Consider the following 23,451-nt stretch of genomic DNA (forward strand, 5'->3'; position numbering starts at 1 on the left):
GTCTAAGTCTGTAACTATATTTGGTATGTACTTGACCCGGTTGTGCATGGTTCTTTTGGATTGCCTTCACCAAAGCAACTTGACAAGGTAATTTGAGGAGAGAGAGAGAGAGAGAGAGAGGATATTATGGTTTATTAATATATTATAAGAATAATATATTAAAGGAGAAATCATATTTATTTAATTAGTATTGGTCATAAATTAATTAGGAATTAATTTGGTGACTAAAAGAGATTAATTAAATAAAGGGGCATAAATTGTTAAATGTGTGATAGTTGAGTTTTGGGCTGGGAAACCTAATGGACTAAGGGGGAACGAAATTATGTTTTAAGATCATCATATTTTCGTCCAAGGGCCTTATTCCAGAAGGTTCCTTGGGCTGCTTGGTGGCTAAGTTGTCCATTAGGGTTTAGAGTGAAACCCTAGCAGCCTGCACTATAAATTAGACCCCAAGGCTCCAATTTTCAACCACTCGCTTCTAAGAGAAACCCTAGGGACGAAAATTAGCATCCTCCCTCCTCTCCGAAAGTTGCCTTCTTGCTTGTGGTATTTGTGATCCACTAGAGGAGTTACAATTGTGACTCTAAGCTTAAGAGAAGAATATTCAAGCCACTATTTGATAAGGTAAACATCTAGATCTGATATAATCAGCTAATTTCGAAATTATGTATGCTAGATTAAGGTTTGCAATTCTTGGATTCATTGCACGTACAATAGAGAAACCTATATCCAAGCATTAGGGTTTGTATGAGCACATATGATTGTTCTTATGCATAAAACCCATCAGTGGTATCAGAGCCTTGATTGGTTTCTGTTGTATGTGATGCTATGATTGATTATTTGCTGAAAAACATTTTCTGGCCCTCTGTTCGAAATGACTCGACGAGTCCAGTGACTGACTCGGTGAGACGGAGCATCAGACAGAGGGATTTTCGGATTTTCTTGCTGTTTTGCTGAAGGATAATTGCCTTATATGTATTTAACTGATAAGATTTGAATTTTATTCTTATTGAAAGATTACCCTTGCCAAAACACAAGATAATTACCAATTGATTAGATAATAAATTCTTTATATGATTTAAATTGATTATTTGAATTAATTGGGTAACTTATCTTGCAAGAAATTGAATTAGGTCAAATATAGATAATCACTAAATTAATTTTTTGATTTATATTATTTGTTATTTGATCCCTTATGTTTTGAAAAGTTCAAAACTTGCCCTCAAGTTTTCAAATTTAAATTCTTTGATTAAAAGTTTAATTATTGAAAAGTTTTAAATTTCAACCCTTAGATTTTTACAAGTTTAAAACCAACATTATACTTTATTTATTATAAGATTAATATATATATATATATATATATATATATATATATATATGTGTGTGTGTGTGTGTGTGTATAAGAATAAGCTAGTCTTATCGCTAGTAGGCCTCATTCACGAAGCCGGTCTATAAGGTGGGTATAAGGTTGCTGCCTATAAAATGACGCTTAATGGGTGTTCACTCACACCCACTGCATACTTGATTGGTGGAGGGTAATTAGCCGAACGGATAGGATAGGACACTTAATACCTCATTATAAGTATAATTAATATTGCAAAGTAACTAACATGTTTTTTTACAAATTCCCAATCTTAGTTACTTTAGGGTAAATTTTGAAAATGATGATATTCCATGGAATTATACTTTGTACCCTTGTCAAGCGTTAGTGGAGCGTGTGTGGTTAACCGAAACACTAATTTGGTATTGACATTGGTGGCAAAGGGTGGCTCGATGTTTGTCATTGATCAATGGAGCATGTGTGGCTAACCGACACATTGATTAGGTGATAGAGACATTGAGTGTACCATGTTGATTCGCATGGTTAGTCATAACTTGTTTAAGATCCTCAACATCCCAGTCGCAAATTTGAAGTGCATATCGAGATTTAAACATGCCATTGAAAAGTTCAATGAATCTCAAAGATCTAGGAGTTTTCAAATACATTTAAAACTTAATCTATTTTTCGTTTTTCATGGTGAAAATTAGTGAATCGTCATTCACTTACCTTCAAATTATTTACTTTTAGAGTACGGCATCCCTTTCTAAGTTGTAAATAATGTTGTTGGATCCTAGCCCAAATTTCTCATTTGGGTGCTTAATTGGGGATTCAATTCTAATCAAACTTTATTCCTTTCAATTTTCAGATGCCTAACGCAAACGCAAACAACGTTGCTCCTGGTTCATTCTCGCAAATGAGCCTATGTCAAAACGTGACATTTGATGAAATGAATTTCAACGAATGGATTAGATATATTCACATGATTTCTCGTTACGAGGACAAAGAATATTTCCTTGATGAGAAGCTTGAAAAGATCAATCCATAAGTCGCTACTCCCGAAGAATTGGCCGTCTTTGAGGCCCACGAGTGTGACGCAACGAAAGTTCATTGCATTATGCTGGCCACTATGAATCTTGAACTCCAAAAGTCCTATGAGGACATGTATCCATATGAAATGCATCAAGATTTGCTGGAGAGGTACCACCAAAGCGCAAGGCAAGAGCGCTATGAGATCATCACAAACATGATCACTGCTAAGATGGGGAGTGGAGAGTACCTAACCTCGCATTTGCAGAAGATGCAGAGGTATGTTGATCGTCTTCACAAGTTAGGTGTTAACTTTGGGGAATATTTGGCTATCGACATCATTATCCACTCCTTGCCCTTGTGTTACAACCAATTTAGGATGACCTACCCTATGAATAAGGAAGAGGTCACCTTGAGCAAACTCCAAGGGCTCCTAAGGACTGCTGAGAGCCACCTCAAGGACAAATCTGTTGCGTCATCCTCTACTGTGGCTGCTCCTATGTTGGTAATTGGTCAAGGAAAGGGTAAGAAAAGGAAGGCTCCAAGTAAGAGCCACCAAAAGGGTAGGCCCCATGATGGTTCCTCTTCTAGTGGAACCAAAGTTGGTTGTAGCACCTGGTTCCTGGTATTTAAAAATTTATCTAAGTAGTTGTCATTTTAGCCTTGGACTCGGCGAGTTGTAGGTCTGACTCGCCGAGTAGGGACACGGTCTGGGGGCACACTTAAGTTGGCGACTCGGCAAGTCCATATCCTGGACTCGGCGAGTCATCGCTGTTTGATGAAACCCTAATTCCAAGGGTTTTCCCCCTATTTAAGCTAGCTTGTGCGACCCAAGCTCGCCCCCTTTCACCCTCAGAGCGCCCTACATCAAACCCTAACTCGTTTCTTGTGAAATTGAAGTGATTAGAGTGATTCCTTGAAGTTTTTTGGGAGAAGAAGGAGAGTGGAGCAAGAAGAGGAGAAGGAGACCAGATATCTTGGTGCTATTTCAGAGTTCTCTAAGGTATATCTCTACTCTATTCTGTTTGCATGCTTAAAACCCCATTAGAGCACCTTTTGAGCTCTTCTTGAACCTTTTTCCAAGCATGTGCATGAAGTAGAATTCGTAATAGGTTGATTATCCACTAGGACTAGTCATGTTTGAGCTCCATAAGCTCAGATCTATAACCTTTACGGGAGTAAATTGCTAGAATGTCCAAGATCTACCTTCCTAGCCATTATTTCGCCCCTAATCCCCATTATATGCATTTCTACACGTAAAGTTGGAAACTTTACGTGTAAACCAGGCCCTAGGAACCCAGATCTATGAATGGCATGAGCTGGATCCAAGCAAAATCGCATGTATGGTTTTTGCATGTGGCCGACTCGGCGAGTTGTTCATCTGACTCGGCGAGTCGGGTCGCGAGTCCCAGGGTTGTTCCCTTTTGTGTCTGCAAGTTGGAGTAGTGAGTCATAGGGTATGACTTAGTTAGTTGGAAGTCAGACTCACTCATGAAGTAACTCGGCGAGTCAATGCCATGACTCGGCGAGTTCATGGCAATCTTCTTCTCTCAAGAACAACTCGACGAGTTGTTCATACAACTCGGCGAGTCACAGCTTAGAGTGTTCTTTGGATAAAGGCGAACTCGGCGAGTTGTTCATACAACTCGACAAGTAGGATGAAGGACTATTAGACTTGGGTATAAAGAAAGGGACTCGGCGAGTCGGCAAGCCAACTCGGTAAGTCTGGTCAACTGGCAGTTGACTGTGACTTTACTCATGACTTGTTAAGGGTAAATGGGCAATTTACCCTGATGGCGGTTAGAAGTATTTGACTAAGTGTTTGGTGGGAATTACAGCCGGAGGATTTCTGGAGCAGTAGCAGCAGATAGACTATTCCCACACAGATCAGTAGCTACGAGGTGAATTACCTTCCAGTAGCGGTGGGTCTATGGCCACAATGCCGGCCCAACAGTAGGAGTTGTATGATGGATGATTGTCTCTGTGATTTTCATCTAAGGTTGCTACTACCTATGATATGTTTATGTGCTAGTATGATATGCTGCTATGTGCTAGTGACAGTAGGGGGAGATAGTCCCAGATTACCGGTCGATAGGGCCGAAGGGGTGGGCATGCCCAGCCATGCTAGATAGATTACGAGATATATGTGTTATGTGGTAGTAGTAGGGGTGAAATAGTCCCTAGTATCCGGTCGAGAGGACCGAAGGGGGAGACCAGCACCCAGATATGCTAGTCAGTATCCGGTCGAGAGGACCGAAGGGGAGGCAAGCTCCCAGTTATTGTAGATAGTATTCGGTCGAGAGGACCGAAGGGGTAGGTCGGGCACCCAGATATGCCTGATGATATATGCATGTTATGTGATTGTATGGTATGTGGTAGGTTGGGGGAGCTCACTAAGCTTCGTGCTTACAGTTTTCAGTTTTGGTTTCAGGTACCTCTTCTTCGAAGGGGAAGGAGCTGGCGCGGTAGCGGCCCATCACACACATGCTTCGTATTCCGCATCATGAGAACTTCCTAGGGATTTGTACTCTGACATTATTATATTTATTGAAATGTTTTCCAGAAATGCGATATCTTATTCAAATATTATGATCAGTAAAAGTTTTAATTCGAATGTTTTGCTAAACATATGTTTCCAAAAATGAAATTTTTGGCTCGTATTTTGGGGTGTTACAAGTTGGTATCAAAGCCTTGGTTTGAGGAATTCGGACACACCTTCGGGGGTGTTTGAACTCAAATCGAGGGATTAAAAGATTTTGGAAAGAGAAAATGTTTTCTAAAAGGCTAAGTAAAGGGTTTTAGGAAAGAATAAAGTGTATGATGTGCGCGACCAGCCGAGCTCAAGTAAGTATTCCCCAATGTACCCATACAAGTTTATTTATGTTTATCAGTTTCTGTAGAACAGCATGCTAGAATAGGACTAAGGATCTAGGAGTGATGCCTTATGTTCCTGCTTTATGTGCTTCAGTATATGAAAGAGTTGCATGCTAGAGTTAAGTAGACAGCAGTAGGGTAGCCTATTTAGGTTATTCCTGACAGTACGAGTTTAGCATTGTATGCTAGTTCAGTTTTCTCTACGAGGATAGAGTGGCTTGAGATTGTTTTCTTTATGTCCAAATGCTGCTTGCTTTGTGCTATGTGGGCTTTGAAATGATGGGAGTTAGCTGTTAGGTGAATACGTTAAAGTCACATGTGATCAGGGTTGAATAATCTCAGAGTGTTAGATTTGACCCTATTGCATAGCTCTTGTTTGAGTCCTAACTGTTGTAGGGATGAGTCACTTACTCGAAGGATTATCCGAGCCTCATCACATGTGATTGTATTCAGGTAATAGCTAATTGGCATCATCAAGAGGCCTTCAGCAGGTGAGGACTGGGTTGGGTGGAGTCAGAGATTTCCTAGGGAAGGCCTAGGATAAGAGTAGCAATGATCAGTGGTAGTGGAAGGGACCTGGTCGAGTCAAGGCGGTCTTTGGGGAAGGTACAGATAGATGTGGAAGGTAGTATGGGCCCGTACTACTCAAAGTAGAGGATCCGTACCCGAACCGAGGAAGGCTAAGATAAGACCAGGGAACTTGTAGTGGGTGTGATCCCTCCAAGGTATCAGTATCGCTAACAGTTGTTATTTCTTTGTATTTCAGAATGGTGGTTCTACGCCCGAGGGCAGCAGTTGGCAGTACAGGAAAGGGATCGGGTTTGGGCTCAGGTTCCGAGCCAGTAGATGAGGGGCTACGCGAGTTCATCGCGTCAGAGATCACTAGAGGCATCCTTGAGTCAACCCCCATTATCTCCGGGTCGATCAAGGAAGGGATATTGGAGATGATGGAGGATCGCCTCCGTGCATTCATGAGCGACATGGCATCTGGCCAGTCAGGACCCTGCACACTGTCCTTCAAGGACTTTCGGGGCAGTGGTGCACCGGACTTTCATGGGGCGAAGGACCCCATAGCTGCCAGACGATGGATTGTAGACATTGAGTATGCACAGTTGACTAGCTTCTGCCCTGAGGGGTCGAAGGTGAGATATGCAGCAGGATGTCTGAGAGATCAAGCTAGGGATTGGTGGGAGTCCATCGGTGACTCGTTGGGAGCCTCGGCTGTCGAGGCTATGACCTGGTCGGACTTCGTGACCAGGTTCAGGGCAGAGTTTGCGGCAGCTGTCGAGCTTCAGCAGCTGGCCAAGGAGTTCCTAGATATGAGACAGACGACGGAGATTGTGGCGGAGATCACCGCCAAGTTCCGAGAGAGGGCGTTGCTGGTGCCCTAGTACGCGGGTGACGAGGATATAAGGAGGACCCGCTATCATGATATGCTACGAGCTGATATTCGGGAGCATGTTAGTTTTTCAGCTTGCCCTACCCTGGACTCTATGATTGCCAGGGCAAGGGAGAGGGAGATAGATCTGGAGCACATTCGGAAGAGGAAGACAGAGGAGGGGCATGTTATGGGGGCTTCAAGGAAGAAGCCCACGGGATCAGATGCGGGGCCGAAAGGCCAACAGGGATGGGGCCGCTGCAGGAAATGCGGCAAGACGCACGAGGGAGCGTGCAAGTTGGGATCGTCAGGCTGCTACAAGTGCTGCAAGTTAGGGCACTTTAGCAGGGATTGTACCGACCTTGCACCTGTGATTCAGACATCGGAGTTGCTGTGTTTCCACTGCAACCAGAGGGGCCACAAGAAGGCCAATTGCCCCCAGTTGACATCACAAGTGCCGGTTAAGGCACCAGCTCCAGCTACCCTGCGGATTACAAATGGCTGGCAGGGCAAGGCATAGGCTCCAGTAGTGAGGAGTCGGGCGTTTCAGCTGACTGTAGAAGAGGCACACACCGCACCCGATGTAGTGACGGGTATGATTCTTTCCCTCTACTTAATTTTATGATGTTATGTTATTGATATGTGCTCCATGTATATGCATTAGGATCATTCCATGTGAACGGTATTCTGGTTCAGGTGTTGTTCGACTTAGGTGCCACTCGGTCATTTGTTTCCCTTGCGCTTAGCAAGAGGTTTACTGAGTCCTCGGGCATGTTGGATTGCCCTTTAGAGGTTGAGATTGTCGATGATCGATCGGTGCGAGCATCAGCAGTGTTCAGGGATTGTGTTTTGAGGTTATTTGAGGAGCGCTATTTGGTGGATTTGGTTCCCATACCGTAGCGGGGGACCAACGTGATTATAGGCATGGATTGGTTGAGCCCTAATGGGGCAGTAAGAATATAACAATAAGTTATAAAAATATACCTACTTTCTTTTACATGGATACATAATAGAACAAGTATCACAAGAAGAACAAAACAAAAGTATTTAAAGGTTGAATACTGCAGTCAAACCTAGGCAGTTATGTAATCGTATCTGGGATCAATATAGCCTGATCAACTATATTCATTTGAGATGCTACCGACATGTGCTTGGGAGTGATGTGGTGTTGCAACGTTGTTAAAACTTACCTAACTCTATACAAAGGATCTCTAGATCAGAACATGAAAGTTTGAATACTATAGGAGTATTCTATGATACTATAACACGATAACTAGTTTGAAACATACCAAGTACATAAGATTAAAATACTATAGGAGTATTTTAGTATCTATATAAATAACTTATGTGATAACTTAAAAGACCCTTATTGTGACATCCCCATTTTCACGAACAGAAAACACCGATTTGTTTATTCTTTGTTTTAAAATCAGAGTAATCTTTTAAAGAAAATTGTTGCGGAAATTGTCCCAAAAAATATGATAACCATTTATCAAAACATTTCTCAGAGAGAATGTATTTTCATTAAATAACAAAATCTCGGGATGTCATGTTCCGATACAGACCAAAAGCATAAACAGTATAAAATAGACCTTACAACAGTTATTTATAACTACTGATCTATAATCCAAAGTCTCTCGTCATGTCAACCAACTTATGCTCTTGTGCCACTACCAGTGATACAAAGAAAACTGAGTGGGTCAGGCTTGGGAGCCTGGTGAGCATGTAGGGTTTTCAACCCACAATAATATAATTATTATATTTAATCATAAAAAAATCAACCCAATTACCCATCCCTATTATCTTCGTTTAATCTTCCCTAAAGATATTATCATAAGGGTCATCTCCTATATCATATTTACCTCTCATCTCCTTACATCTTATTTCCTTATATGTTTGTTCCTAAGAACTTTTCGTAAGGATCATCGCCTACATCGCATAGACAATACTAATTCGGGGATCACTCCCTTGATATGTGTCTAGTAAGGGTTAGGGTATTATTGCATGATTACGCAGCCACAACATCGCATGGACTCGTAAATCATAATAAAGGTTAGACTATCATCGCATGAATACGCAACCACAACATCGCCTGTACTCGTAAATCATAATAAGGGTTAGACTATCATCGCATTGATACGCAGCCACAACATCGCCTGGACTCGTAAATCATAATAAGGGTTAGACTATCATCGCATGAATACGCAGCCACAACATCGCCTGGACTCGTAATTCATCATCTATCTATCATCACCTAATTATCATCACCATTATATCCTCACCTATCTCTTATCACATTATTTCATCACACACCAACTATTTCATCTACCCATGTTCTACCTAACATATTCGTAGATATAAATTACATATACAGTTTAAAACTATTTATAAGCTCTTATAAAACATTCAGTCAGCATCCATCTCAAGTAAACAAACAATGTATAAACACATAGCACGTATTTCATAGCAAATACTTCATATCTATGTGTTAGAAGAATATAACTACACACTCACACCAAAAATATACTTAATACATTCAAAAAATACTTGTATTAAAATCGTGTTTATAAAAGGGACTATACACTCACTTGATCAGTAGATGATCGTACAGCACTACGGCTAAGAGTAGTACTTCTTTGGTGAAACCGGGATCACTTCGCACACCGAGCTTCTCGCGAGCAGAGCTTCGGCTCGAAAACTCTTTTCTTCTCGGGATCTTCAGGCTTTGGGACTTGATTCGGGTCTCGGGATGATACCAGGGCTTCGGGGGTTAAAATAGAGCTTAGAGAGGGTATCAGGAGTGGGAGAGAAGAGATTGAGCAACCAAACTCGGCTGCCCCTTGAATTTTATTTATAGAGCCATTTTTCTAGATTCACGTCGTGAATCTCAAATATTTACTTCGTGAGTTCAATAGTCATCAGGTGCATCATCGCACCTTGCGTCTGTCAGGCTCCAGAAGTCATAAATACTGAGTTCACGTCGTGAACACTGTATTCACGTCGTGAACTCTGACAATTTTGGGGTTTCGTGCCCCGAACTTCAGAAATTAATAACTTTCGCATATGAACTCCGTTTTCGACGTTCTTTATATCGGTGCGTAGGTAAAAACAAGATCTACAACTTTCATTTAGACTTCGTTGGCTAATTTTGAATTTATTTTTATTATATTATTTATATATTATTTTTAGTAGGCCGAGACAGGAAAACTCTGTTATAAACTTGTAACTTCTTCATCTGTCGTCCGTTTTCGTCTGTCTTTTCACCGTTGGACTACAATCAACGAGATCTTCAATTCTTGTTTAGATTGTTTCAGCTAAATATCGCTCGATCTCATATTCGAACTTCGGGTTGTACACTGCTAAGCCGAAACTTCGAAAAATCATAACTTCCTCATACGAAGTCTGATTTGGGCGTTCTTTTCATGCACGCTCTTGGTTTAACGTATTATATGACTTTCATTTAGATTGCTAAGGCCAAATATCGCTCTAACGTAACTTCACTATTTACGTCGCGCTGTGTCGTGCTGGTTCTGTTGCGAAACTTCGACAGGTCATAACTTCTTCGTTATAACTCGGATTTCGGCGTTCTTTATATGTACGGAATCCTTGTAACATATACTATAACTTAGTTAAGATTAATCCTTATAAATAATCTTCCATCAAAAAGTCATTTTTGATGTTTATCGTCTCTAAATTGACTAGCCCGGATCTACGGGTGTTACACATATGGATAAGTCTATAATCTTGCAATGTATACTCACAATGTTTTATATAATTGAGATTTTATAGACTTAGAATTTCTGAGCTACGCTTAACTACTTGTTCCTTGTTTGGTTGTGGTTTTGGAGTAGGATCACTTATTCGAAGGCCTATTTAATCTTAAAAATATATACAACTTGTATACATTGTACAATTATAAGAAGACTCGGTAAGGATCACCCCATAAAGATACCCTAAATCTCATAGATTCTCTAGTCACATCCATTCTCGCACGACAAATTGAGATAGATGTGAGCACTTCCTTATAGCGGGCAACATAAGAGTCAAGGAGGAACAAGATCAAGTTCATGAGAAGTTTTTGAAGAAGGATCAACCGAAGTAACCCAAAGCGTCATATGTGTCACACTAATAAATAATAATCTTGGTTAACTTAATGAGTTAGTGGAAACAATACTCACCCTATGTGATAGGATTACTTTCTTTACATGCAACTGGTAACAGTTTTTCAGGTCACAGATATTCATTCGAGGATAGCCATTTCTAATTCATAAAGTTTATTCGGTATAGACTCTATTATAAATCATTTCCATAACCCTATGGAAGTTAGGACCCGATACATTCAGAACTAGGATAACATTGTCTTTCAGCTTTAAGCTTTTATCCACTACTATAGACTTATCCCATCTCATCTTTGTATTCTTTTAGCAAAGATGCCTCCTCGCATATCGAACAGGCGCACTACTCCAATAACTCCAACTCAACCGCTACTACCTCCGCCATAATTCGATACTGCTTCTCTCCAAGTAGTGATATCCTCCGTAGTGGCAACTGATCTAGCTCATTTCGGTGAAAGTGGTACCTTCGGATATGGTAGCGATACCCACTTAGCCAACCCCGGAGCTACTCACGGACACCTAAGGGAGTGTTCGTATAAGGACTTCATGAACTGCAAACCCAATTCATTTAATCGGAATGGTGGAGTCATCGCTCTAATGCGATGGTTCGAGAAAACAGGTTCGGTCTTTGCAATCTGTTCGTGCCCAAAAGGGAGCAAAGTGAAATTTGTTGCCCGCACTTTCTCCGATCAAGCTCTAACATGGTGGAATAGCCATGTTAAGTAACTGACCCTATCATTAGCTAACTCAATAGGTTGGGAAAACTTGATGCTGGAAGAATACTGCCCGAGGGGCGAAGTTCAGAAACTGGAACAAGAACTATGGGAGCATGCCATGATTGGCTCAGACATAATGACCTACACTGATAGGTTTTGCGACCTGGCATCACTATGCCCTGAGATGGTTACTCCAGAGAGTAAGAAGATAGAAAGGTACATCTGGGGTCTAACTGCCCCGACCCAAGGAGATGTGTTCTCTTCTAACCTAGCCACATTCGATAGCCCCAAATGCCTGGCTCAGTGATTCATCGACCATGGTGTAGAAGTCCCAGTTCCCGAGCCATCAAAGGTGGAGGACTATAAACGGAAGTCGGGGAACAAGAGAAAGAAGAAGCAAACAACACAATAGCCCCGACAAGAGCAACGAATGAGAACTATGTGCGCCGCTACAATGCCTACTACTTTAGCACCTACCAGTTGATATGATGAAACCCTCCCGAAGTGTGGAAAATGTAACTATCACCACACTGGAGTATGTCGGGAAATGCAGTGTCTGAACTCCCACAGAAAGGGACACACATTCCATTTCTGCAGGGCACTGGCTTAACCTATCTCACAAGTAAAACCAAGCCTGCTATGGCTATGGTGAGACTGGACACTACCAGAGGGACTGCCCGATACTGAAGAACTCAGGTGCAGATGGACGAATTCTGATGATCACTGCAGGAGAATCAACCTCGGATTCGCCTTCGAGCAGCGGTACGTTTTCGAAATAGTAATTATTTTAAAATTAATTTATATTTATATATAAGATTAAAACTTGGGGGAAATACTTAAAAGTAATTACAATAACTCACATACTGAAATAGATCACGGTATTTAAAAAAACTAAAAGATCCGTTCAGAGAAGCTATGATGGCTTAGCATATACATCAGGGTTGTGCATAGCTAAGAGGTTGCAGACTTAGAGTGATTGGTTCCGCCTTAATTCTTATTCCTTGTTTGTTTGTGGATTTGAGGCAGAGTTACTTAATCGACTGTCTTATTCATCTTAATTATTCATAACTTGTATATGACAGGCGATCGTAGTGGTACCAAGTAGGATCGTAGTATCAAGTATCAACACTAGTTATCAAAGAACTTTCATCGTATGTACTCGCACATAGCGGTACGATACGTAGGAATGTTAACATCAAAGGGAAAACAGAAAGCACTGGAAAATTTACAAAGAGTACATTGTCGAACACACTAGGAGTTCATTTTCAAACACACTAGGAGTACATTGTCGAGCACACTAGCGGTACATCATCGTATAACAAACGTTTCTTTCAAATCGGACAAAAACTTGTTTAGTAAAGAGTCCGTTACTATTATTCGTCATGAATTGGTGTGGTCCTCACCATACTAGGTTCATATGTTTCTATCGCCTTGATCGTCAAGTTCTCGAAACCTTCGTAATTCATATCGACAATCCGACCTAAACCTCAATTTTATCTTTCGTATTCTAAACCCCAAAGTACTTGTGCGAAGGGTACTTTCTCCTCCGAAGCCTTATCGTCAGATGTTCGCAGACTGTCACGAAATACCACTCGTCCAGCAGACCAAGTTCGAGCATATAGGCTATGGATGAATACAGCCCACATATCACTATTCAGTGTATACGAGAGGGTGGTATATGATTATGATTATGCAGATCTAGTATGTGTGTTTCCACCCTATCTGATCCTAATTATATACGACTTGTATACATGAGGTAATGATAGATGGACCAAGTACGAATCCTATCATGAACACCAGGGCAAAATTGCTAGGTCTACGAGTGGGTATTCTACAAATAAGAGGAGCGCAACCCCAGTAGTAATGCTACGAAAGCTAATTTCAGGACGAAATTCCATCTAACGGGGGGATGATGTGATAACCCAAATTTTTTTTGCTTTGAAAGCTCAGTCATTCAACTCAACTAAGTGTCAGACTCATTTCTAATGACTTATAGCATGGTTAAAGGTCATTCTAAGGAGTTTTAGCCTAGTACACTTAAGGAATAAGTGTTAGAATGCACCTGCTAGAGACACTGTTCAACAAATCAAGCCTTAACCTCATCATTAGGAGTTCACGGCCAAGACACTTGAGTTCACGGTCGTAAACTCTAGTCTAGCCGTAAACTCCCTCCTTATAGGTTCATATCCATCACTTTTCATTCATTATCTCATTCCCACCTCAAGAACACTCTATTTCTCTCTCAACTATCATTCCGATCTTCATTCTAGATCTTCAAAAGTTGTAAGTGTTCTTCCTTGATTTGTTGATACATCTCATTATATAGTATCATTCCATGATTCCATACATGAAATCATTCCATTTGCTAGATCTTCAAGTTTCATCAAGAACACACACTTGTTCTTAGTGTCTGAAAACTCATCAAAGACACTCCAAAGTGTGAGTATTCCATCTATCATCTAGTAGTGCATGTTAAACACTAGATTATGGCCTTGAATCATCATAAAACTCAACATCAAAGAGATTTTACGGCCATGGGTTTACACCCTGGCTGTAAACCCTTATAATTGGGGTGTTTTGAGCCTTAAACTCTTCTAGACCCTTGCCAAACCTTAGAACACTTGAACATTTGAAACTCCTTACCTTTAAGACTCAAAATGAGACCATTTGATGAGTTTATGGCCATAGGGTTTACACCCTGGCCGTAAACACCTCAACACCCTCCAAAACTTTGGTTTTGCTCATCCTTGTGAAGTGCAATGGTCCCTCAAGTTTCCCTAGCATCCAAACACCCTCTTATACCCATTTCCTTGAGTTTACGACCATGAGTTTACACCCTGGCAGTAAACACCTTTACTTGTCCGTAAACACCTTTCTTTGGCCTTAAACATCCTTTAGTTGAATCACATGTGATTCACCACTTCATCCTTAGTGTTTCCTAGTCCCATGAGGTGTTTCCTTGCATTTGGTTGCTTCTAAACCCTATATATGTCAATATATGCCATTATATGTCATTTAGGATTTGTTAAGTCTCGGGACTTCATTCGTGGAGCTTCTCATCCTTACCCGCATATTCGCTTGAATCACCCACATCAGGTGAGTTCATACCCCGTAATCAATCTTTTTAACTATTTTAAATGCTTTCAAGGGGGGAATACAAGTTGAACACAATTGATAATTGTGTAATTGTTTGTTATAAACATCTTACAAAAGGTTTCTTATGTCTTTTATAAGTGATCAAAACATTTCAAAAACTCTTTTAAAGTTATGTTACTTTTTAGTTTAACAAAACTCCATTTTTAAAGTACAAGCATAACTTGGTAGTAAAATGAGTCTTTTCAATAACAGTTCAAGTAAAACACTAGTAAACTATAAAGGGTATAGTTTAGAGAGTCAGTTCATACTAGATACTAGAACATACTATAAAGAGAAACAGGGAGGTAGAAACAATACACGATAACATAAGAGAACACACAATAAAGAGAAACAGGGAGGAAGATACAATACACGATAACGAAAAGAACATACTAAGATACTATAACAGAATGAACATACTAAGTTGCTATAGCATGGAACACTTACAGGATCTAACTATACCAATAATCACTAACGCTTGTTCTAAACAAAAGGTGATAACTTATTGGGTATACATGATCATATAACTTTAATGTGGATTACACGGCCTAGGAACTGGTTTGCTGAAGTCGTGTTTGGTTCCCAGAATCTTTTGACAGGAGAGCGTATAGTATGGGAACTAGCCTTCACATTATGACCTTAATAAAATAAATATGTTTTAAGGTAATTAGTACGTTAGAATGTCAATTCATCAGACAACTGGGTACTTATATTCTCCCATTACTTTCATAAAGTGACAGTTCCACTTGAAAGTTAATGAAAACTATTTTCGAGTCAAGATAGTTATAAACTAGGGAAAAACTTACATCTTTTCAAACGACAAACAGAACAGTCAGGTCTAGTACATTCAGTAGAAAGGTACCATAATGTTTACCTTATTATTCCTTAATGTATACATCAAATGATATATATTAATAGGTTCCGATAGGTAATAGGATACGTGCTTTCCGCTTCATTTCCTGTTTCTTGTTTGGTTGTGGGCTTAGAGCGGATTCACCCAGCCTATTATCCATTCGATCTTAGTTATATATATATGTTCCGTATACATTAAATCATCATAAGGGGTACCAGGAATGAGTCAGGTCATAGGACACTAAATCAATGCACAGTTTTCTAGTACAAAACATACTTTTCAAATCAGAACTTTTGGTATATAAAACTAGAAACTTACCAGTAAAGGGTTTAATCCATTTTATTAAACCATCATTTTAAAGGACCTTAGGTAGTTAAATATATAATACCTTAGTTTATACATCAAAGGTTATATATAATTAATATCCAATAGGTAGTTGGATGTGTGCCTTCCACCTCATTCCTTGTTCCTTGTTTGGTTGTGGGCTTAGGGCAGATTCACACAATTAACTATCTATTCGATATTGGATTATATATAGCTAGTATAGACTAAGTGATTATAGAAGGAAACATTGTGGTTACTATTTTATTATAATAAATAAGGGTTTTCTTAAAGAATCTTTTCATAAATTATAAAGAAACTATTACAATTAACTCCGTGAGTACCAAGGGAATACACTAGGCTTATATACAACAAGGATCGAACAACCAATGGGATATGTGTCATCCGCCTCATTTCCTATTCCTTGTTTGGTTGTGGGCTTAGGGCAGATACACATAATCGATTATTTGTTTACTCTGAGTTTTATATAACTTGTATCCATTTAGTACTCATAGAAAGGATTGTAGAGTCATTTTTACTTATCTTTCATCAAAGCAGGAAATATAGGATTTTCTTGAGGAACAGACAAACTTTTCTAAATCATAACTTACAACTTACTAAACTTTCTACAACATACTTATATCACTAAATTCTTATGAACTCACCAACTTAATTGCTAATAAACTCTTTCAAATAACTTGTATTCTCAGGAAACTAGTAGTGTAACGCCCGCGTTTCCAGGCTAGGCATTTTCATTGATGTAATAGTCTAGGTTAACCTTTGTAACCCGTTTTGAAATAATAAGAATGTATTATTTGTGAATTATGTGTTTATTTTCTTAATTATTATAATTTAATGAATTAAGAATAAATTAAGCATCAAAATTAAAGTATGAAATAAGCCCGATATCATTGCATAAAGTTGTAGTGGCCGAAACGAGGTTTCCGTATATATATAGAACGCCCAAATCTGACTTCGTATGAGGAAGTTATGATTTTCTGAAGTTTCGACTTAGCGGTATGCAGCCCGAAATACTTGATTTGAGATCGAGCGGTTTTTAGCCGAAACAATCTAAATGAGAATCGAAGGTCTCGTTAATAGTAGTAAAACGATGAAAAGTTAGGCGAGAACGGACGTCAGACGAAGAAGTTATGAATTTATAACGAAGTTTTCCTGTACCGGCCTACTAAAAATAAATAATAAAAATAAAGTCAAAATTAGCCAACGGAGTCTAAATGAAAGTTGTAGAGCGTAGTCTCACCTACGCTTGGATATAAAGAACGTTGAAAACGGAGTTCGCATGAAGAAGATATGAATTTTCAAAGTTTATTAAATAATTAATATTTAAATTTAATTATTTATTCCGATATTATCCGAAGAGGAGTCACCGGACTCATCCGAAGTACGCCCAGCGTACCGCGAAGCATAACGCACCTCACACTCGAGTTCTTCGAATGATGCATGCAGTGACGATTTCGGAGGCTTACGCCCCGCGTAAGGCTGTACGCCCAGCGTACGGCGAGGCCTTAGCCTCCTATAAATAGGATGCGAGGGTTCCGGACATATTTGCTCAATTCTTCTTTTGTCGTGCCGAAGCTCTGCGTGTGAACCCCCGAAGCCATCCCGACACCCCGGATCTCATATCCAAGTTAAGAAGGAAGTTCTATGCTCCCGAGATCCCGAGAAGTGCGATTCCCGAGCCGAAGCTCTGCCCGCGAGGAGTTCGATTTTTGTGGAGATCTTCCAAATTTGGCGAAGAATACTACTTCTACAAGTCGTAGTGCTGTCCGATCATCTTCTTATCAAGTGAGTGTGTGATTACTTTCTTATAACGCATAATTATGAAGTATTTTATACGAAATACGTGCTATGTGTATATTTTGTGTTATATGTGTGAATGTATATTCACTTTCTTCTATCTCATAGATACGATTTATTCTTTATGAAATACGTGTTATGTGTATGTGTCTCATCTGTTGTTTGGAATATGTATTGAATGAGAATGTTATACAGGTTTTAAACTATGTATAAAAATATATATATTTTTATCTACTAATATGTCGTGTAAAACATGGGTAGATAGTTTTGTGATAAACAGATGAGAGGCCTCGATGTTGTTTTTGATTCAGTCATCTAGCGGAGTTTAGATGACGACCACAGACTTTTCTAGACAGTCCTGTGGAACGCTAGCAGGTTTGCCACTTGTAGGTGTTAATGAACTTGGGTGTTCATTCGCGGTACTCCATCCCCCTCATGGTTGCCTTATTTGACATATATTGCCGGGAAACCCCCGAATGCATGTGTTGTCACCCCGATCAAATATTCTAAGACTAGGTCCCTTGTGTTAGTTGTTTTAGGGACGTAAAGTGAGAATAACGAGAATGGGTAATTAGGTTATTGTTGGTTGGTGGAATTAAATATAATTATTTATTGTGGGTTGAAAACCCTATATGCTCACCAGGCTCCCAAGCCTGACTCACTCAGTTTTATTTGTATTACAGGAAGTGGTGCAAGGGTATAAGATGGATGAATCATCAAGTTATTTTGTTTACAAGTCTGTATATGTATATATTGGTTGAATGACTTGTAATGTTATCGTTTATGCTTTATGGTCTGTATCGGAACATGACATCCTGAGTTTTGATTATATAATGAAAATACATTTCTTTTATGAAATGCTTTGGTAAATATTATTTTATCACGTTTTATTTTTGGGAACAAATTCCGCAACTCTTTCAAATCAAAAGGATTACTCTGAAATTATTTTAAAAGCATAAATGAAAAATCGGTCTTTTCTGGCCGAGATTTTGGGAATATCACAAGTAGACAGGTACTCGCGCTGGGAATTCAGAAGATGGAGCAGTATAGCTTCAAGTCTTGTTTTGTTATTTACTTATGTATTATATGTTTTGTGAACACACACTTTGTAAACACTTTCTTTCTAATGAAATTGTTGTTTATTTACTTTGATTACTATGATGCATGTCTTGTGATACTAAACATGACGTCCTCCACCCCGAACGTTTCCGCCGTTCCGATTTTGAGGTGTGACATTACAGGTAGTGGCACGAGAACACAAGTGTGGTGTTATAATGAGCGATTTAAGGATGCTTATAGGCCCATAGTTTATATAAACTAGTATAAGGCCTGTATTATTTCCGTTTATATTTATGAATTGTATTGACAATTACATCCTAACGCTTTCAATATACTCAAAATATTTCTTCGGAAATGTTTTGATAATATTATTATCATATTTTTGGGAACAAATTTCACAATAATAATCTTTAAAAACAATATTTTGATTTTAAATAAATATAAATAAATATGTTTTTTTCTGTCCATGAAATTTGGGGATGTCACACTAGATTATTTTTTTTTTTTTTTTTTTTTTTTTTTTTTAGCTTAAGAGAATAAGGAATGAGAAGACAATCAATATAAGGTAATAAACTTATACTTGGAATCGATGCGTCCTAAACACACTTCAGATGAGTTGTCTTCCATGGACAAGTTTTATCCACATAAGATAGCCAAAACCGGTTAGCCTGCTAAATTGCTTCCGAATGACTTAATTGCAAGTCAAATAAAACTTAATAACCTCTTGCAAAAAAAAAAAAAAAACCCCTAAGACCAGAGGCCAAACATTAATGAGTTATAATGACATTTTTCCACTTTTGAAACAATAAAGATCAAATATTGTAAAATATTATGATCCATATAATATTTGGAAAATGATTATTGAGGGTAATTAACTGTTGCGTTTATTCTTATTTGGTCTTTTTTTTTTTTTTTCTGTATTCAAAATACCATCGAACTTATTGTTTGCGTTCACCATAACCTTTGACCGGTTATCATAGGTCAAAAATCGGTCAAAAGGGTTATGGTGAACACAAACAACAAGTTCGATGGTATATTGAGTAAAAAAAAAAAAAAAAAAAAGACAAAATAAAAACAAGCACAATAGTTAGTTACCCTCAAGAACCATTTTCCCTATAATATTTTATCATTTTTTTTAAGGGCTTCCTAAACTAATGACAGATGTACTAAAATTGTTGATGCTAATTGCCAACTGATGCTTAAAATATATGACATTTATAACATTGACCTTTAATACCGTACTATTGATTCTGATCTATAAAATTATTTTACTTTTAGTTTACCTGTTAAACATGAAATCATTAATCTAATAATATTATTAAAAATAAAAAGTAAAATATAACAAATTGTCAATTCAAAAATAATAATATCACATTCAACCCAATATTTTTATTAGTTGAATAAACTTTGATTGGGTGCATCGTGCATTCAATTGTTCCCGTTGATTGTTGGGAGTCATAATAAGTACCGTTGACGCAGGGAAATGGCCAAGAGGCAAGGGCCGCACCAACCCCACTCTAGTTTCCTTTTCTTCCTCAACAAAACAAGAAACTGCCAAGAAAAGTCCCAATTTCATAATCTCCTCATGCGTGTTTGTGTTTGTGTTTGCTTTCGATCATCGACTTATCTGCATCTGTAGCAGCAGCCGGTATTATATAAATCATTGATGATGTTTACCTGTATATGGTTATGTCACACACCCTTCTTTGATTATTCCGATTCACATTAAAATATACACTACTAGTATTAGTTTTATATGATTATATTTAAAAGAATCAATATTTTAATCTCCATAGACTTTTTTCTTACTTTTCCCCCTTCCTTGTCCCCCTGTTAGTTGAGCTAGATCTAATGTTGGTTTTAAGTCCGGTGAGGGTTTTCGAGAGATGTTGTGAACTTCCCTTTTGGTTTTGAGTCTGATTTGCTTCTTTCTTGCCTTCCATGTGTTTGTAGAAAGTTCTCACAGAAAGATTTTCGGATAGACGCATACGAGTAACATATCTGCACCCATCATCAGATTACTGGAGGGTTTCGAGAATTTCTTTTGTTCGCTTAAGGTAGAGGCGTATAGATCTCTGATCTTGCATTATTACTCATAATTTGTTCGTTATTTACTGTAATTTGAACCCAATATGGGTTTTTGGATGAGAAAGAAATCGAAAAAAAAAAAAACAAACAAAATTTCCCCCTTTTGTAATCGACATCTTTATTTCATCGGTGATTCCGCACGGAAAAGTTTGTGGTTTTGATTTCATGGGTTTTATCTCTCGGTTGACATTTTGCTTATACTTTCAAATGGATTCTTCAGATAATCAGATCTTCGTCGCAAGCTCTTACAGCGCTGATTCGATGGTGTTGTAGCTTTACCATAATCAGGTTCGTTTTTCGAGTGTTGTTTCCTTTTTCTTTTTCTAAATTCAGTTCTTTCTCACTTTTCACAGTCGTACTTTGATGATATTCGTTTGGGAAACATGAGAATCTACTTGATTCCCAGTTTCCGAAACAAGAACAAGAAAAAAGCAAATATCAAAATCCCTGGTAACTTTAATTCAACCTTTTCATTGCCAAAAACCCTTCTCCCCTTCTAAATTCGTATAATTTATATCCATAGAAGACCAGTTTCACTCACATAAACACGTGATGACGGATGAAAGGGTCAAAACTTCAAAACTTTGTAGTTCTTAGGATTCTTTCGCCGATTAATTCCATAAATTGACTAACTTTAAATTGAAACCAGAAAGCATATGTTTTAAAAATAGAAAAAGTCTAGTCCCTGATAAAGTTACACCATGTGAAACCTTCTTTTCTTCTTATCTCTTTTCTTTTTCTCCACTTTTTTAATCCCACTAACACTTCTGATTATTACACATCCAGATTCAAATGTCAAATCTTTTCTCATCTCCATAAAAACCCTACCCCCCTTTCATTCCATCTTCCCAAATGTCGTTCCGGAGTATAATGCGTGATGTAAGAGATGGATTCGGGAGCATATCAAGGCGCAGTTTTGATGTGAGAGGAAAATCTCAAGGATCTGTAAATGATTCAAGTGATAATCAATCCTCCATTGTTGTCCAAAACAGTAGGTGGGCTAATCTCCCACCTGAGCTTCTCTGTGATGTGATTAAAAGATTGGAAGAGAGTGAAAGTACTTGGCCTCAAAGAAAACACGTCGTCGCTTGTGCTGCTGTTTGTAGATCTTGGAGAACCATGTGTAAAGAAATTGTCAGAACCCCTGAATCCTCCGGGAAACTCACTTTCCCAGTTTCCTTAAAACAGGTATTTAGTATTTATAAATTTATAATTAAGTTGATATTTCTTGCATTTCGTCTCATGATTTTTTTTTTTTTTTTTTTTTTTACCTATTCAGCCGGGACCCCGTGACACTACTATTCAGTGTTTCATTAAGAGGGACAAATCAAATCTGACATATCATCTTTTCCTTTGCCTTAGCCCCGGTGAGCTTATAATTGGTTGATATAAATTTTTATTTTTTTTTTTAATTAAAAAAGTTACTGAAATTTGGTTTTTTACAGCAGCTTTACTGGTTGAAAATGGTAAATTTTTACTATCAGCTAAAAGAACTCGGAGAACTACTTGCACTGAGTATGTTATATCCATGGATGCTGAGAACATTTCGAGATCAAGTAGCACTTATATTGGAAAACTCAGGTATTTATTTATTTATTATTTTTTATTATTGAGTAAAAGAGAAATTGAATTTATTGATTTGATATTTCAGATCTAATTTTCTTGGAACGAAGTTTATAATCTACGACACACAGCCTCCGCATTCCGGGGCTTCGATCCCGCCACCTGGCAGATCGAGTCGAAGATTTTACACCAAAAAAGTCTCGCCGAAAGTCCCGAATGGAAATTACAATATTGCCCATATCAAATACGAACTCAATGTACTCGGTACACGGGGTCCGCGTAGGATGCACTGCATCATGCACTCGATTCCCACGTCAGCACTCGCGCCAGGTGGCACCGTGCCAGGTCAGCCGGAGGCCCTCCTTCCTCCTCTTTCGAATTCCCTATCGGATTCTTTCCGTAGTATTTCCTTCTCGAAATCCCTCGACCGCTCTACTGATTTCAGCAGCTCGCGGTTTTCCGAAATCGTCGGTGCCGCCATGTCGAACGATGTCCCGGACGGTGAAAAGTCGAAAATGCCCTTGGTGTTGAAGAACAAGGCGCCTAGGTGGCACGAGCAGCTGCAATGCTGGTGTTTGAATTTCAAGGGGCGGGTGACGATTGCTTCTGTGAAGAACTTTCAGTTGATTGCCGCCCAACCGCCGGTGGTGGCTACGGTGGCTCCGCCACCTTTGTCGTCTTCTCAGGCTCAGGCAGGGGGGCAGCCGGAGCATGAGAAAGTGATATTGCAGTTTGGTAAAGTTGGGAAAGATATGTTCACCATGGATTATCGTTACCCTTTATCAGCATTTCAAGCTTTTGCTATATGTTTAAGCAGCTTTGACACCAAATTAGCTTGTGAATAGAATAAAGAACAAAAAAAGGAAAAATTAACTCTAGGGTTTTCAGATGAATGAATGAAAATGGGTAAAGAAAGCAAATTGGAATGAATGGCTTTCTTTTGTTGTCCAACAGTTGTTATTGAGACGTTATTGTGTTTTTGAAGTAAAAGAAAAAAAAAAATCTTAATAAGCCCAGATTTTCGTTGCTTCGTTTTGTATATGGATATATATTTTCATTACATCATATTGCGTTAAGTTTAATACTAACTAATTTTACTAAAATGTCTTTTGAGATGAGTTGTAAGTTGTAACTTGTTTAAATTTCCAAAAGATAAGTTCGGTTTTATAGGTTGAGTGTCATGT

At 38.7% G+C, this 23,451-nt stretch overlaps 1 protein-coding gene across 3 annotated transcripts; it reads left to right on the plus strand.

The window, feature by feature from the left end:
• The first annotated feature begins 20,075 nt into the window (after positions 1 to 20,075).
• On the plus strand, positions 20,076 to 23,296 carry LOC145047537 (tubby-like F-box protein 8). 3 transcript variants are annotated; one of them, XM_078995828.1, is made up of 7 exons: positions 20,076 to 20,302; positions 20,570 to 20,673; positions 20,925 to 20,992; positions 21,491 to 21,892; positions 21,984 to 22,071; positions 22,150 to 22,285; positions 22,356 to 23,296. In XM_078995828.1, the coding sequence occupies exons 4-7, from the start codon at positions 21,557 to 21,559 to the stop codon at positions 23,110 to 23,112; spliced, it is 1,317 nt and encodes a 438-aa protein (XP_078851954.1). In that variant the 5' UTR covers positions 20,076 to 20,302; positions 20,570 to 20,673; positions 20,925 to 20,992; positions 21,491 to 21,556; the 3' UTR covers positions 23,113 to 23,296. The 3 variants fall into 3 exon arrangements, with proteins under 3 accessions (XP_078851954.1, XP_078851953.1, XP_078851955.1); XM_078995827.1 differs by having other exon boundaries at positions 20,076 to 20,264; XM_078995829.1 differs by lacking the exon at positions 20,076 to 20,302 and having other exon boundaries at positions 20,309 to 20,673; positions 22,153 to 22,285.
• Positions 23,297 to 23,451: the final 155 nt, after the last annotated feature.

This window comes from Lactuca saligna, chromosome 5, assembly GCF_052625555.1.
Source record: "Lactuca saligna cultivar CGN05327 chromosome 5, ASM5262555v1, whole genome shotgun sequence".
NCBI classification, from domain to species: Eukaryota; Viridiplantae; Streptophyta; class Magnoliopsida; order Asterales; family Asteraceae; genus Lactuca; species Lactuca saligna.